The sequence below is a fragment of the Schistocerca americana genome, chromosome 4 (assembly GCF_021461395.2).
Source record: "Schistocerca americana isolate TAMUIC-IGC-003095 chromosome 4, iqSchAmer2.1, whole genome shotgun sequence".
In the NCBI taxonomy this organism is placed as follows: domain Eukaryota; kingdom Metazoa; phylum Arthropoda; class Insecta; order Orthoptera; family Acrididae; genus Schistocerca; species Schistocerca americana.
In genome coordinates, this window is record NC_060122.1 from 225,395,101 (window position 1) to 225,410,032 (window position 14,932).

The window sequence follows — 14,932 nt, forward strand, 5'->3', positions numbered from 1 at the left end:
TGAAGGTGGTCACTTTCAGCACCCGCTATAGTCAGATTAGTACTGTATTTTCTTTCCTCTGCTGTGTTTCTTTATACCCTGGAACTCTGTTCTCCGGGCAACTCTTATTTGCCCCATCCTGTATTACCTATAGGAACGCGTCTGTTACAGGATTTTTGTAGAATGCAGTGTTACTGATGTTTTGACTGAAGCGAAGTTTACTCGAGATGTAATTTTCAACTGTCGTAACTTCCCTGTATGGACTCGTCTGGAGCTACATTAAGGGCTGGTTTTCATTTAATGTTTGTTCTTGAATGAACTAAGAGATACCAGTAGGACCTTATATTTCTTCTCGCCAAAATGGTCATGCTTCCCATCCCGGCATCCTTTAAGATGTACCGATTCAAACCATGAGAGAAATAGAGTTCTTGCATGGTTGAACACTTTACTATTTCAGACATGACAACGAAAATTTTAATTTTGCAGCCAGAGCCTCTGTCCCGCTGTGCTGTATATAACAACACACGAGTGTAAACAAATAAAGCTATTCGGACAACGGGTGGAAATTCGTGACGCCGAGCATGTGGCGCAAACGCAGCGGCGCTCTGGAAGCACAAAGAGATTTTTTTTCTCTCTTTCTCCGACGAGCGCTTTGTTCTGCCTTTTTAAAACAATATCTCGCCCGCCCATTACGCATTGTAGCCATATGAATAACGAGAAAAAATAGCAATCGCCGGAGCGCGAATCTTTTGTTCCGTAACGAGCGGCGGCAACATCGCGCTAAGAGGAAAGCTGCACCACGTTCTGTTTCCTTGCTGTTTTCGTCCAAAATTTGCAGGATGGGCTAACAATTACGGGCTCTGTCCCTGCTCTCGTCATGCAGATGCCTTTCGGGTAATTCGCCATCGGTTTCACTGGCGTGAAAGCAGCTGTATGGAGAAGCTTTGTGCACTTTGTTGCAGGAATGATGAAGAGATGAGAGGTACGAATCATCCCAGAAATTACAGTTTGACTTTCCCGGCGATCAACGCAGTTTCGATTTAAATTAAGTGCTTACTTAGTTAATGTAAATAGGGGTATTACCCATCATGAAAACTGTATACTTTTACTATTAGTTTATTTTCGCAGAGAATATAATTTTTTGCATCGGGACTCGCTGATGGAGAAAAATTGAAGTGTCTTAACATGCTTTTATTACATCGCTTAATCGTCTCTTCAGTACAGATTTTGCAATTGGTACGGATTCTGTAGTTGCTTTAAACTAAATTCCCAATGAGCTAGAGAACTGAAACGCTCTACGGAACTGGATAACAGTGCAGTATTAACTAGTCTGAAGAATGGCGGAGGGTACTTTATGTTACTCTGTTATTTCCAACTTTTCCTGTTCCAGTCGCGAATGTTCCGTGGAAAATACGATTGATGGTAAGCGTCTGTGAGAGCTTGGATCTCTCTAACTTTTATCTTCACGGTTTTTTCACGAGATATGTGTAGAGAAAGCAATACTTTGGTTGACTCAGGTGAGGAGAAACTGAAATCAGCATGAAATTTGCCACAAGGCTTTGTTGTATTCTCATCAAAATGAAATCGATTTAAAAATTCACACACACAAACTAAAGAGCAGAAAATAATTATTTAAATAAATAACTTTCTTAATGTAATACGTTTATAAAAAGACTAAAAAGTATAAAATAATTTCTTCTAGCCGATGCACATTCCTAACGTTATGCTAATAGTCCTGAAAATTTGTGCTTGTGAATTTTTAATAGCTATTACAATACTTGTAAAATTTGAAACGAAAAATGAGTTGCGCATGAAGTAGTTAGTAGTAAGCAGTGTAGAGTGTAGCCGTCGTTGAGAAAAATCGCGCAAAGTTCGTATCATTTACAGTGCAATAAAATAATTAGTGATTTAGGTGACTCATGCATCAATCATGTACTGCATGAGCCAACGTTTTTGTTTTAAATTGTATAAGTATTTTCATAAATATTAAAAGTTTAAGAGCACATATTTTTAGCACTACACTTTTTAATCCATTTTGAAAACGTGTTACATTGAAACGTTTTCATTTAATTAGCTGTTGTTAACACATTATGGATTGATGTCAATTGGGGCTCGTGCTGTGCATACCGATCTGTATGTGCTAATTCAACTGATACCTATTGTTGAGAATAATACGAGAGATAGTCATGAAATAAATCTTAGACCGCGAACCTTACCGATGGTTTCATTCCTACTTCGTATATTCACCCTTCAATGTGACACATTTTGGCAACTTTTGATGACTTGATGGAGACCTTGGTAGTAGACATCTCCATTGTGGTTCGTTAGGAAAAGTTCAACCTCGAAAATAACCTGTGTGAAGTGTTCTCTTCAGGCAAAGATAAGAGGAACAAGTCTTTGTCATCACGAAAATACGAAGGGGTGAGACAAAATTTTCAACCTCGAAAATAACCTGTGTGCAGTGCTCTCTTCAGCCAAAGATAAGAGGAACAAATCTTTGTCATCACGAAAATACGAAGGGGTGAGACAAAATTTGATAGCTCAAAGAAGTAGCATGAATGACACTGCCCTGTGGAAAATGAATGTTGACGTTGTAGTGGAGCAAACATGCGCCCTTGGACCTCTGTCTGCGACTTTACCCTTGACAGGCTTCCGTAACCTCGTCAGATGCTATGCTTTTATAACGGTTTGCGTGTTGCGAGTATAATCTGCTGCCACCACGTCTTAACTGTCCCAAAATACACATCTTTCTTTGCTCCTTTGTAGCGGTGACAGTCATGAACCCGGCCCTCGGCCATGTTGATTAGGCGGCTGAAGAAGTCATCTGGATTGGCCTTATACACCGCAATACTTCAGTGGTTCTTTTGAATGTGTATGAACTGTCGTGGAACCCAGTGAGCAGCAGACTTTGTAATAATCAAAATGTAAAAGATGTCGATACCTGATTTTCATTTTTACCACTATCTCGTCGATAGTAATATGCTAGTCCTTGAGCAGCAGCGCCTACATTTCTCTTGCGGTTCCAGGTTCTTCACAGAGAGATGATCTGACACTTCGTTCTTCTTCATTCAGAATGGTTTGCTTACACTGAAAGCGACTGCAGCACCTGATCACTGTGTGCTATGACGGTGGAGATTTGCTGCATCCTTCCACCGACTCAGAATGAAGTGTTCCAGCGTTGTTCCTATTCAGCAGCGAAAAAGACTTACCGCACAATACTCCGCTTTATCAAAGGGCTTCGGCATTCTCCTCTAGCGGTCTGCTACAGTACTGTTCGCTAGAGTTGCAGACGGAAACCTAAACATTTAAACAAACAAAAACTTAATTACACAACTTTATTTTTTCGATGTGCTAATTAAAGCTTTGCACCTATCCTTCGTAGATGTTGCCCAAGGAAGGATATCTGCATTGTGGTATCTCCCAGTTTGTGGATTCCGAACTTTCTCCAGTGAAAAGCTGAACTTTTTATATTGACGCTGTACCTTGTGTATTACTTTCGCCAGCTGCTTGCGTCTTTGCTGGCTTTTCGTTCACACATCGATGAACCCTTCCATAAATAAAAGAAATCACATTATTATTCTCGTGTCATAAACATACATAGATGCACAGTTAACACGTCATACAGTCTTTTACCAAAATTTGGCCACTTCCAGTCCATTTTCTGTCACCTGATGGAGGTCTTCTGTAATACAGGAGGCTGGACACAGCCGACACTGAATATTTTTTCTGTACTGTAGCACCACCTTGCCAGATTAAATGTTGATCTATCCGCTCCTGATCTCAGTCTATTCAAAGATTTCCAAGTCATCCATTCCTCGTCATGCCCTGGCGGCAGAGTTTTGGAAACTCTTTTCCAACCAGAATGAAGGGAAGTCTTTTGCCTCCAAATAAATCACGTGATTACCCACTGTTCTTTTAAAACATAGCAATTCTAAGGGACGCAAAATCACCAATGAATTTTTGCTTTACTAGGCGACAATGAATACTGGTGACGTAACAAATGCACCCTCTCTACCTCTCTTGTGTTGTTACGGTATCCCTTTGCTGAGGAAGACAATAAGCATCTTTCGCTAAGACGTAGTGTAGATTTAGTAGCAGACATACCCTGGAAAGGTATCAACTAGGCAGAAAAATACTGTGTACGATGCTGAAAAATTTGGTACCGATGTTCGTAAGAGCCAGAAAGTAACAGTGTGCATTTAAATGTAAAACTTCCTGGCAGATTAAAACTGTCTGCCGGACCGAGACTCAAACACGGGACCTTTGTCTTTCGCGGGCAAGTGCTCTACTATCTGAGCTATCCAAGCACAGCTTTAATTCCGCCAGTACCTCGTCTCCTACCTTCCATACGTCACAGAAGCTCTCGTGCGAACCTTGCAGAACTAGCACTCCTGGAAAAAAGGATATTGCCGAGATATGGCTTTGCCACAGCCTGGGGGACGTTTCCAGAATGAAAGCTGTGATGACGGGTCGTGAGACGTGCTTTGGTAGCTCAGATGGTAGAGCCCTTGCCCGCGAAAGGCAAAGGTCCCGAGTTCGAGTCTCGGTCCGGCACACAGTTTTAATCTGCCAAGAAGTTTCATATCAGCCCACACTGCTCTGCAGAGTAAAACTTTCATTCTGCATTTAAATGTAGTTTGTATCTGTGAAGTTCGTGGTATTCTCTGTGCAACGAGGAGAAAGATATACCAGCGGGTGTTGGTATTCGGGTAGCAGGACCGTGATCTCGAGACCATAGTTTATGGTTGCACGCTCCCCTTTATCGAGACCCCACTAATACCACGCGAACATAGAATCGATGGTTTCAGGAGGGTCGCACTCAACGCCACGGAGAAACTCAACGGCCCCACGTGACTCGTGTTCGAGAAGACAGACACATTTTTCGCTCGGATATGTGCATGATGCAGACACCTCGCGCACGTCGAGTCAGGAAATCAGCGTGTTTGTGGCAATTCAAGTACACACTCGGACAGCGTGGGGACGTCTGGGGCACCATGGACTGGCAACATGGCGACCTATGTTGTAGGCTTCCCTTGATGTGACAGCAGAGAGAGGTGTGCTAGCAGCGGTGCAACCTGTAATGCTCCCCCTTAGCTATCTCCACATATTAAAATTTCAGTCTTACTGCAGTCTAGAGTAGTACCCTATTACTGCAATATTTGTTGTAAAATTGTAAAGGGCAGGCATTACTTACTGATAACATTACTTAACTTGCAGTTGGCGTCAGATTCCAGGCGTCGTTTCCATTACACAACCTTGCTGAAAATAAATATGGTCCTGGGTGTCACTTCAGACAGTACTCAAGTAAGATGTTATTATCTTCATATAAATACTTTTATTTCTACTTAACGCAATTTCAGAAACGGAAACATTTTCATATACAGTGTGTCACACTGCTCTCAGGAGACAAAAGTCATGGGACGGCTATGTGCATATATATAACTGGCGGATTCTCGCGTACACGAGGTGTAAAAGGGCAGTGCATCGACTGAGCTGTCATTTGTACTCAGATTATTCGTTTCAAATGATTTCCAATGTGATTATCGGCGCATGACGAGAATTAACAGACTTCGAGTGCGTAATGGTAGTTGGAGTTAGACGCATGGGACATTCCATTTCGGAAATCGTTATGGAGTTGAATATTTCGAGACCCACAGTGCCAAGAGTCTCTCGAGAATACCAAATTACAGGCGTTACCTCTCACCACGGACAACGCAGTGACGACGGCTTTCACTTAACGACCGAGAGCAATCGTGTTTGCGTAGAGTTGCCAGTGCTAACATACAGGGTGTTTCAAAAATGACCGGTATACTTGAAACGGTAATAAAAACTAAACGAGCAGCGATAGAAATACACCGTTTGTTGCAATATGCTTGGGACAACAGTACATTTTCAGGCAGACAAACTTTCGAAATTACAGTAGTTACAATTGTCAACAATAGATGGCGCTGCGGTCTGGGAAACTCTATAGTACGATATTTTCCACATATCCACCATGCGTAGCAATAATATGGCGTAGTCTCTGAATGAAATTACCCGAAACCTTTGACAACGTGTCTGGCGGAATGGCTTCACATGCAGATGAGATGCACTGCTTCAGCTGTTCAATTGTTTCTGGATTCTGGCGGTGCACCTGGTCTTTCAAGTGTCCCCACAGAAAGAAGTCACAGGGGTTCATGTCTGGCGAATAGGGAGGCCAATCCACGCCGCCTCCTGTATGTTTCGGATAGCCCAAAGCAATCACACGATCATCGAAATATTCATTCAGGAAATTAAAGACGTCAGCCGCGCGATGTGGCCGGGCACCATCTTGCATAAACCACGAGGTGTTCGCAGTGTCGTCTAAGGCAGTTTGTACCGCCTCAAATTCACGAAGAATGTCCAGATAGCGTGATGCAGTAATCGTTTCGGATCTGAAAAATGGGCCAATGATTCCTTTGGAAGAAATGGCGGCCCAGACCAGTACTTTTTGAGGATGCAGGGACGATGGGACTGCAACATGGGGCTTTTCGGTTCCCCATATGCGCCAGTTCTGTTTATTGACGAAGCCGTCCAGGTAAAAATAAGCTTCGTCAGTAAACCAAATGCTGCCCTCTTGCATATAGCCGTCATCAATCCTGTGCACTATATTGTTAGCGAATGTCTCTCGTGCAGCAATGGTAGCGGCGCTGAGGGGTTGCCACGTTTGAATTTTGTATGGGTAGAGGTGTAAACTCTGGCGCATGAGACGATACGTGGACGTTGGCGTCATTTGGACCGCAGCTGCAACACGGCGAACGGAAACCCGAGGCCGCTGTTGGATCACCTGCTGCACTAGCTGCGCGTTGCCCTCTGTGGTTGCCGTACGCGGTCGCCCTACCTTTCCAGCACGTTCATCCGTCACGTTCCCAGTCCGTTGAAATTTTTCAAACAGATCCTTCATTGTATCGCTTTTCGGTCCTTTGGTTACATTAAACCTCCGATGAAAACTTCGTCTTGTTGCAACAACAGTGTGTTCTAGGCGGTGGAATTCCAACACCAGAAAAATCCTCTGTTCTAAGGAATAAACCATGTTGTCCACAGCACACTTGCACGTTGTGAACAGCACACGCTTACAGCAGAAAGACGACGTACAGAATGGCGCACCCACAGACTGCGTTGTCTTCTATATCTTTCACATCACTTGCAGCGCCATCTGTTGTTGAAAATTGTAACTATTGTAATTTCGAAAGTTTGTCCGCCTGAAAATGTACTGTTGTCCCAAGCATATTGCAACAAACGGCGTATTTCTATCGCTGCTCGTTTAGTTTTTATTGCCGTTTCAAATATACCGGTCATTTTTTAAACACCCTGTATAAGCAACACCGCACGAAACGACCACAGAAATCAATGTGGGACGTATGACGAACGTATCTGTTAGGACAGTGCGGCGAAATTTGGCCTGAGGCAGCAGACGACAGATGCGAGCGGCTTTGCTAAGAGCACGACATCGCCTGCAGCGCCTGACCTGGGCTCGTGACCATATCGGTTGAGTACTAGATAACTGGAAAACTGTGGTATGGTCAGATGAGTCCCGATTTCAGCTGATAAAGAGTTGACTGTAGCGTTAGAGTGTGGCGCAGACGCCACAGAGCCATGTAGCCAAGTTGTCAACACGGCTCTGCACAAGCTGGTGATGACTCCATAATGGTGTGGCCTCTGTTATATGGAATGTACTGGGACTTCTGGTCGAACTGCACCATCACGAACTGGCAATGGTTGTTTTCACCTACTTGGAGACCATTTGCAGCCTTTCATGACTATTTGCCATATCACCAGGCCACTACTGTTTGTAATTGGTTGGAGAACATTGTGGAGAATTCGAGCGAATGATTTGGCCACCCAGATCGCCCGACATGAATCCCATCTAAAATTTATGGAGCGTAATCGATAGGTCAGTTTGTGCACAAGATTCTACACCAGCAATACTTTCGTAATTATGGACTGCTATGTTATTCCAGAAGCATCCAGAACATTCGGTGAATCAAATTAGAGGTACTACGATTTCTGCTTTTAAGATTTAAGACAGTTCAGAATAAAGCTATATTTTTTGTAAATGTAAGGTTTTAGAAATATTCTGGGAACAAAAGACATTTGTGTGAGTGAGAGAATAAATTTTTAGACTTTTTTCAAAATATATGTCATGTCAAAAGATTTATGTATGTGTTGAATAATCGGGTTTCTGCCGGTTATTCGCGTCTTTCGTGAGCGAATAAACTACAGAAACCTGATTATTCAACATGGCAGTGCCTCGCTGGGAAGGAATGAAGATTCGCAGCTCTAGATAAGTTTGTAAAGACTTGCCGTCAATTATGATACCACTTGCCGATTTGATACGTCTGTTCCTTTTTGTGTGTGTGTGTGTGTGTGTGTGTGTGTGTGTGTGTGTGTGTGTGTGTTGTTAGGAAGCTGTACACCAACAATGATATGACACTGATAACAACACTGGGTGGCCTGTCACAACTGTGCATGCTGCAGCAGGTGGAAAACATTCTGTGCTGCAACTGCCACCAGTCGTGGCTGGCCCGTGCCTCAATATTTTGTTTTGCCATGTTGGTAGGACGCTGCGTAGCAGCATCCTGAGATCGCTAGTGCAGTGCAGGGGAGCTGTTGTGGTTGCACACACTGCGGCTGGCGGACAACATGCAGCAGTGCAACTGCAGCCTGTCCATGCTGGTCCACACCTTATTGTTTTACTTTGTTTTGGCAGGACGCTGCACAGCAACAACTTGACGTCGCTGAGTGCGGCACTGGGTGAGCTGTCACGACTGCGCACACTGTGGCTGACGGAGAACATACTTCACTGCGACTGCCACCTGTCGCGACTGTCCCGTGTCACTATGTATTATTTTGTTGTGTTGGCAGGACGCTGCACAGCAACAGCCTCGCGTCACTGAGTGCGGCGCTGAGTGAGATGTCGCGGCTGCACACGCTTTGGCTGGCAGACAACATGCTCCACTGCGACTGCCACCTGTCATGGCTGGCCCTAGACACAGTGTTTTATATTTTTGTGTTGGCAGTATGCTGCATAGCAACAACCTGACGTCGCTGCGTGCAGCCTGCGTGAGCTGTCGCACCTACATGTGCTGCAACTGGCAAACAATATACTTCACAATGTGAATACCACCTGTCATGGCTGCCCCACAACTTAGTATTTTATTTTGTTATGTTGGCAGGACGCTGCACAGCAACAACTTAACGTCGCTGAGTGCGGCGCTGGGTGAGCTGTCACGGCTGCGCACGCTGCGACTGGCGGACAACATGCTCCACTGCGACTGCCACCTGTCATGGCTGGCCCTAGACACAGTGTTTTACATTTTGGTGTTGGCAGGACGCTGCGAAGCAACAACCTGACGTCGCTGCGTGCAGCCTGCGTGAGCTGTCGCACCTAAACGTGCTGCAGCTGGCAAACAATATGCTTCACAATGTGAATACCACCTGTCATGGCTGGCTCACAACTTAGTATTTTATTTTGTTGTGTTGGCAGGACGCTGCACAGCAACAACTTGACGTCGCTGAGTGCTGCGCTGGGTGAGCTGTCGCGGCTGCGTACACTGCGACTAGCGGACGACATGCTGCACTGCGACTGCCACTTGTCTTGGCTGTCCCTAGACACAGTGTTTTATATTTTTGTGTTGGCAGTATGCTGCATAGCAACAACCTGACGTCGCTGCGTGCAGCCTGCGTGAGCTGTCGCACCTACATGTGCTGCAGCTGGCAAACAATATGCTTCACAATGTGAATACCACCTGTCATGGCTGCCCCACAACTTAGTATTTTATTTTGTTGTGTTGGCAGGACGCTGCACAGCAACAACTTGACGTCGCTGAGTGCGGCGCTGGGTGAGCTGTCGCGGCTGCGCACGCTGCGACTGGCGGACAACATGCTGCACTGCGACTGCCACCTTTCGTGGCTGGCTCGTTTCCTGCGGCGCGCACCGCGCCTCGCCGTGCACGCCCGCTGCTTCTCGCCCAACCAGGTCAAGGGCCACGCCATCGCCACGCTACACGACCACGACTTCAAGTGCTCTGGTCAGTACTGTGCTGCCATAGTTTTCCTAGTCGTTAGCTCCAATCCGAAAGTTGTCACTCACACACACTAGAAAATGGAAAGCGTTATGCGATGAACACATTGACTGAACGTTTTTGCATTCTTTTTCAACAGTTTTTTGACTGGTTTCTGATGTGGGCTGCCACTAACTCCTCACAGAATGTCACTTCCCCCCCAACTGCTGGATATATCCCTAGATTTCTCCTGCAATTTTTAGCCTCTACAATTACTTTTAGTACCATGGAAGTTATTCCTTGACGTATTAACACACATCCTATCATAGTATGCCTTCTTCTTGTCAGTGTTTTCCGTACGTCGCCTTCTTCATCGATTCTGGTGAGAATCTCTTCATTTCGTATCTTATTGCCCCACCTAATTTTTTGCATCCTTCTATAGGACCATATCTCAAATGAAATTAGAATGAAATCCAGACCTTTAGCTGCTTACAGGCGTTGATGAATATCAACAGGGCAGTTGAAAATGTGTGTCCCCGACCGGGACTCGAACCCGGGTTCTCGTGCTTACATGGCAGACGCTCTATCCGTCTGAGCCACTAAGGACACAGAGGATAGTGCAACTGCAGGGACTTATCTCTGGCACACTCCACGTAAGACCCACATTCCCAGCTTACTGTCCACACACTACATCTGAAGTGCCCCTGCCCACTATACTCATTACTCGCGGCAGACAATCTACCGACTCTCTTAAAGCTTCGGGCAATGTGAGTGCATCCGCACTGAAGAAGATCATTGACTGGTAAGCCTTATCTATATGGAGATGGTATCTATTCTTTTGGACTGTGTCCTCGGTGGCTCAGACGGATAGAGCGTCTGCCATGTAAACAGCAGATCCCGGGTTCGAGTCCCGCTCAGGACACACATTTTCAACTGTCCCCGTTGATATTAATCAACGCCTGTAAGCAGATACAGGTTTAGATTTCATTGTAATTTCATTCTTCGAGAACTGCAAGATCACCAATGGTATCCGATCTTCCGGACATGTCCGAATATATATGTCCGAAGCAACAGATACCATCTTCATATATCTCTTTTTTTGTGTGTGCTGCCTTACGGCAGGTCTTGTCATGGGGGAAGCCTCATCAGAGAGGTCCACCGCATGAGCGTCTAGGGAAGTGATTCCAGTGGTGGTTTCCCGTTGCCTTCCACTGGTGATGATGAAATGATAATGAGGACAACACAACACCCAGTCCCTGATGGGAGAAAATCTCCGACCCAGCCGGGAATCGAACCCGAGCCCCTTGGCGTGACAGACCGCCACGCTGACCACTCAGCTATCGGCGCGGATTTATATATCTCAAATGCTTCGATCTCTTCTTCTCCGTTTGGTTGGTTTGTTGGCTGGTTGATTTGGGGAGGGTGGGACCAAAAAGCGACGTTATTGGTCTCATTGGATTAGGGAAGGATGGGGAAGGAAGTCGGCCGTGCCCTTTCAAAGGAACCATACCGGCATTTGCCTGAAGCGATTTAGGGAAAGCAGGTAAAAGCTAAATCAAAATGCCCAGATGCGAGTTTGAGCCGTCATTCTCCCGAATGCGCCTCCTCACGCGATTTCTTCTCCGGTTCCACTGTGCGATGCTATCCTTAAGACATAAGAAAGGCCCTCCTCAAATTAAGTCCATTGTGTGAGACTAGTCGGTTTGTCTTGTCCAGGAATGCTAGTCTGTTCTTTTATGTCCTCCTTGCTTTGACGCATGTTGTTTTGCCTACAGCATAGCAGAAAACCTTCACCTCGTCTACTCCATGGTCACAAATGTTAAGTTTATCGCTAATCTCATTTCTGCTCGTCCTCATTTTTTTCATCTTTATTCAGTTAGTCTCGATCCTTATTCTGTACTCTTTAGACTGTTCATTGCATTCAAAGCGACATGTAATTCTTCGCTTTCACTGACGACAATAATGTCGACAGCGCATCTTAGTGCTGACTTTCTTCTCCATGAATTTTAATCCCAGTCTTGAATCTTTCCTATTTCCGTCATTGCTTCTTCCATGTGTACAATGAGAGTCGAAATACTGTATCCGTGTCTGGCATTCTTTTTAATGTGGGCACTTCGTTCTTCGTCCGCATTATTATCGTTTGCTCTTCGTTCTTGTTCAAAATGTATATTTCTCGTCCCTCTCTATAGTTTACTCGCATTTTTGTTTAGAATTTCGAACACCTTTCACCATTTCACATCGAAAATGCTGTTTCTAGGTCGTCAAATGCTAGAACGTACCTTGATTTTGTTGGCTTGCTTTCATTATCAAGTGCAACGGTAACATGGCCTCTACAGTGTCTTTACCTTTCCTAAAGCCATATTGGTCGTCATCTAACAGAGCCTCAGTTTTCTTTTCTTTAGCTTACATAAGTTTTAAAACTTATGGTAATACCAACAGTATTAAATATGTTAATAAAATTAACATATCTAAAATTTGTTGATCACTCATGGACAGGATTATATGATAGTTTTCCTTAGAGTAAGGGAAGGTGCGGTAAAGCGGTTCCTCTAAGCGAAACTGAATTTTCAGCGAACCGTGGTTGTTGATAGAAGACTACCTTTTACACGTTTTGAATCTACATAGTATAAGGTACCACACCAAATATTTTTTGGTCAGAAAGAAAATAGCATATATAAACTATAATCTTTTTTCTGGAGTCTTACACAGTGGCCACTTTCGCTCCCTAGCTGGGTAATGTGGGCAGTGCCATCGCAACAGCATCCCTTGTTGATTGTTCTAATTTTCGGACATATTTTCTAGACTTATTGATGAAGCAGTAACAAGTGGCTAGAGCAGACCGGTTACAATCGGATTTTTGTATTAGGCCAAATATAACATAACAGTTTTAAATAACGTGAATTAGGGATAGAAAATGGATAACAGTCCAGTACACAAAACTATTTAAAAGTCAGTTTGACCTGTAGTATTACGTGTCTCATATTGAACTAACTAATTCTAGTTGGAGTAAACGCCTTGACACCTTTTCCGTACCATTAGTGTGGCCATTTTTCTCAATTACGCACCATTTTGCCATTAGTGGTTCACAGAGTGACTATTCTTATTACAAATGTTAATAGTCTTGATCGCAATATAATTTAATTGTAACTATATAAACGGTTTCGGTTTACCAGTAAGCGTCTTCATATTATATGTGTACCATAACTGGTACCCGAAATATTGTTGGCAAAAATGAGACAATGGAATGAATGGAAAATTTAATAATAAAATCTGCCTATTCAACAGCGTTATTATTTGGCCTCTGTACTTCTAGATGTTTTAATCCGCCAGAAAATTCTAAACCAGTGGAGACTCCGCTGCAGAGTGAAAATAAACCTAGAAACAATGCCATAGGTTTGTAGCTGAGCCATTTCTCCACAGTATTTGTTCCGCAAATGCTATTCCCACAGTTTGTGTGGGAAAACTTCTGTGATGTTTGCAGGTAGTAGATGAGTAAGGTAAGTAAATCTGTGGGGGTATGTCATGAATGGTACTGGGATAGCTAAGTAGACAGAGAAAAGTCTCAGGCTCGTGTGCACAGTTTTAATGCGCCAGTAGGTTTCATATCAGTGCGGACTCCACTTCAGAGAGAAAACTCGTTCCGGAAAATGAAGTTTTGACGGTGAAGCTGTGATCTCTAGCTGGGTGATAAAAACGCTATCGTAAAAACATTAGAAGGATTTAATACTTCATTGATGTCAAAAAAATTGTACATGAGTTGCTCAGCGATTCCCTTAAATTGAACAAAAAACTGTAATTATTCCACTGACGTCCCTAGACCAGTTTCCTACCATCTTTTCAATATGAAGCGGCAGCTGAGGCTGTCATACTCAGAATGTTTCCAGTGCTTTTCAGCGTCAACCTTGTCGGTCACTTAGAGATCATAGCCATTCGCCCACCAAATGGGAATACTCATGTAATCGACTCACCTCGAGACTAGCCAGTACTGCATATTTCGGCATTAGCCGGACTCTTGTCTTGTAACATTGCTGAAGTGAAGCAACAACACACGCCACCGCAAAGACAAGACGCTGCCGTGTCGCGCAGTTAGCGCCGCGCTGTGTAGGCAGCCCGCGATGCAGTAGGACAGGCAGTGCGGCGTGGCACGTAGGCGCACAGTTATGTACTTCCATCAAGTGTTCGACTCACATTCTTGAAAATCAGTAAAATGACAAACTAGGTCAAAAAACAGACTAACTTCAGTCATCTATATGCTGTGTGAAAAACCATAATTAGGTACAATGATCGAAAACCAAACAAAAGAGGCAATCTCAAATTTTCCATTGAATGTGACACTAACCCCTTGCCTACATGTTGATGTTCACATATCCGCATCTCCGCGTTGAATTGCATATACTTTGCAGCAAATCACTCATACAGCATCTTTTTGATCGACTCTTATATATATCCATAAAACGTTCGTCATATAACTTATTCTTACTAAAAGTGACATTAATACAGGACGAGCGTGCGTAAGTGATCATTTGTATCTAGGTCACTATACTACATTAGCTGCCTCAAAATTACAGGATACAAGAAGATACGTGATTTATTCTTTGGACAATACGTTGTCAGGGCGAAGCTCCAAGCCCGACGGCAGACTGAAATAATGTATTCTCTTGCGCCACAAAAACTATCAATGATCGTAGGAGTCAGCCTAAAGGTGCTCTAAATGGATAAATCACTTTTCACACATAGTTTATCTGCGGAATCAACCAAAATTCGAAAAGCAAAATGTATAAATCTATGAAAAAGGATATACAGACAATACTGTACCTGTACCACATGTTTACAGAAAGTAATGTGAATACAATAATATTTAGTGTTTTTAAAACGTATTTCCAAAGCGGGCTGCTGTACACTTTCGCAGGCAATTCGTGTGCTTACTAGTA

At 43.9% G+C, this 14,932-nt stretch overlaps 1 protein-coding gene across 1 annotated transcript in view; it reads left to right on the forward strand.

Moving 5' to 3' along the window:
* The window catches only part of LOC124612643 (protein slit), an 814,493-nt gene that overhangs the window by 697,982 nt on the left and 101,579 nt on the right, over positions 1-14,932 (forward strand). Inside the window, exon 6 of the mRNA XM_047140944.1 lies at positions 9,796-10,028. Within this exon, the coding sequence (XP_046996900.1) occupies positions 9,796-10,028 (233 nt within the window). The remainder of the gene's footprint in view (positions 1-9,795; positions 10,029-14,932) is intronic.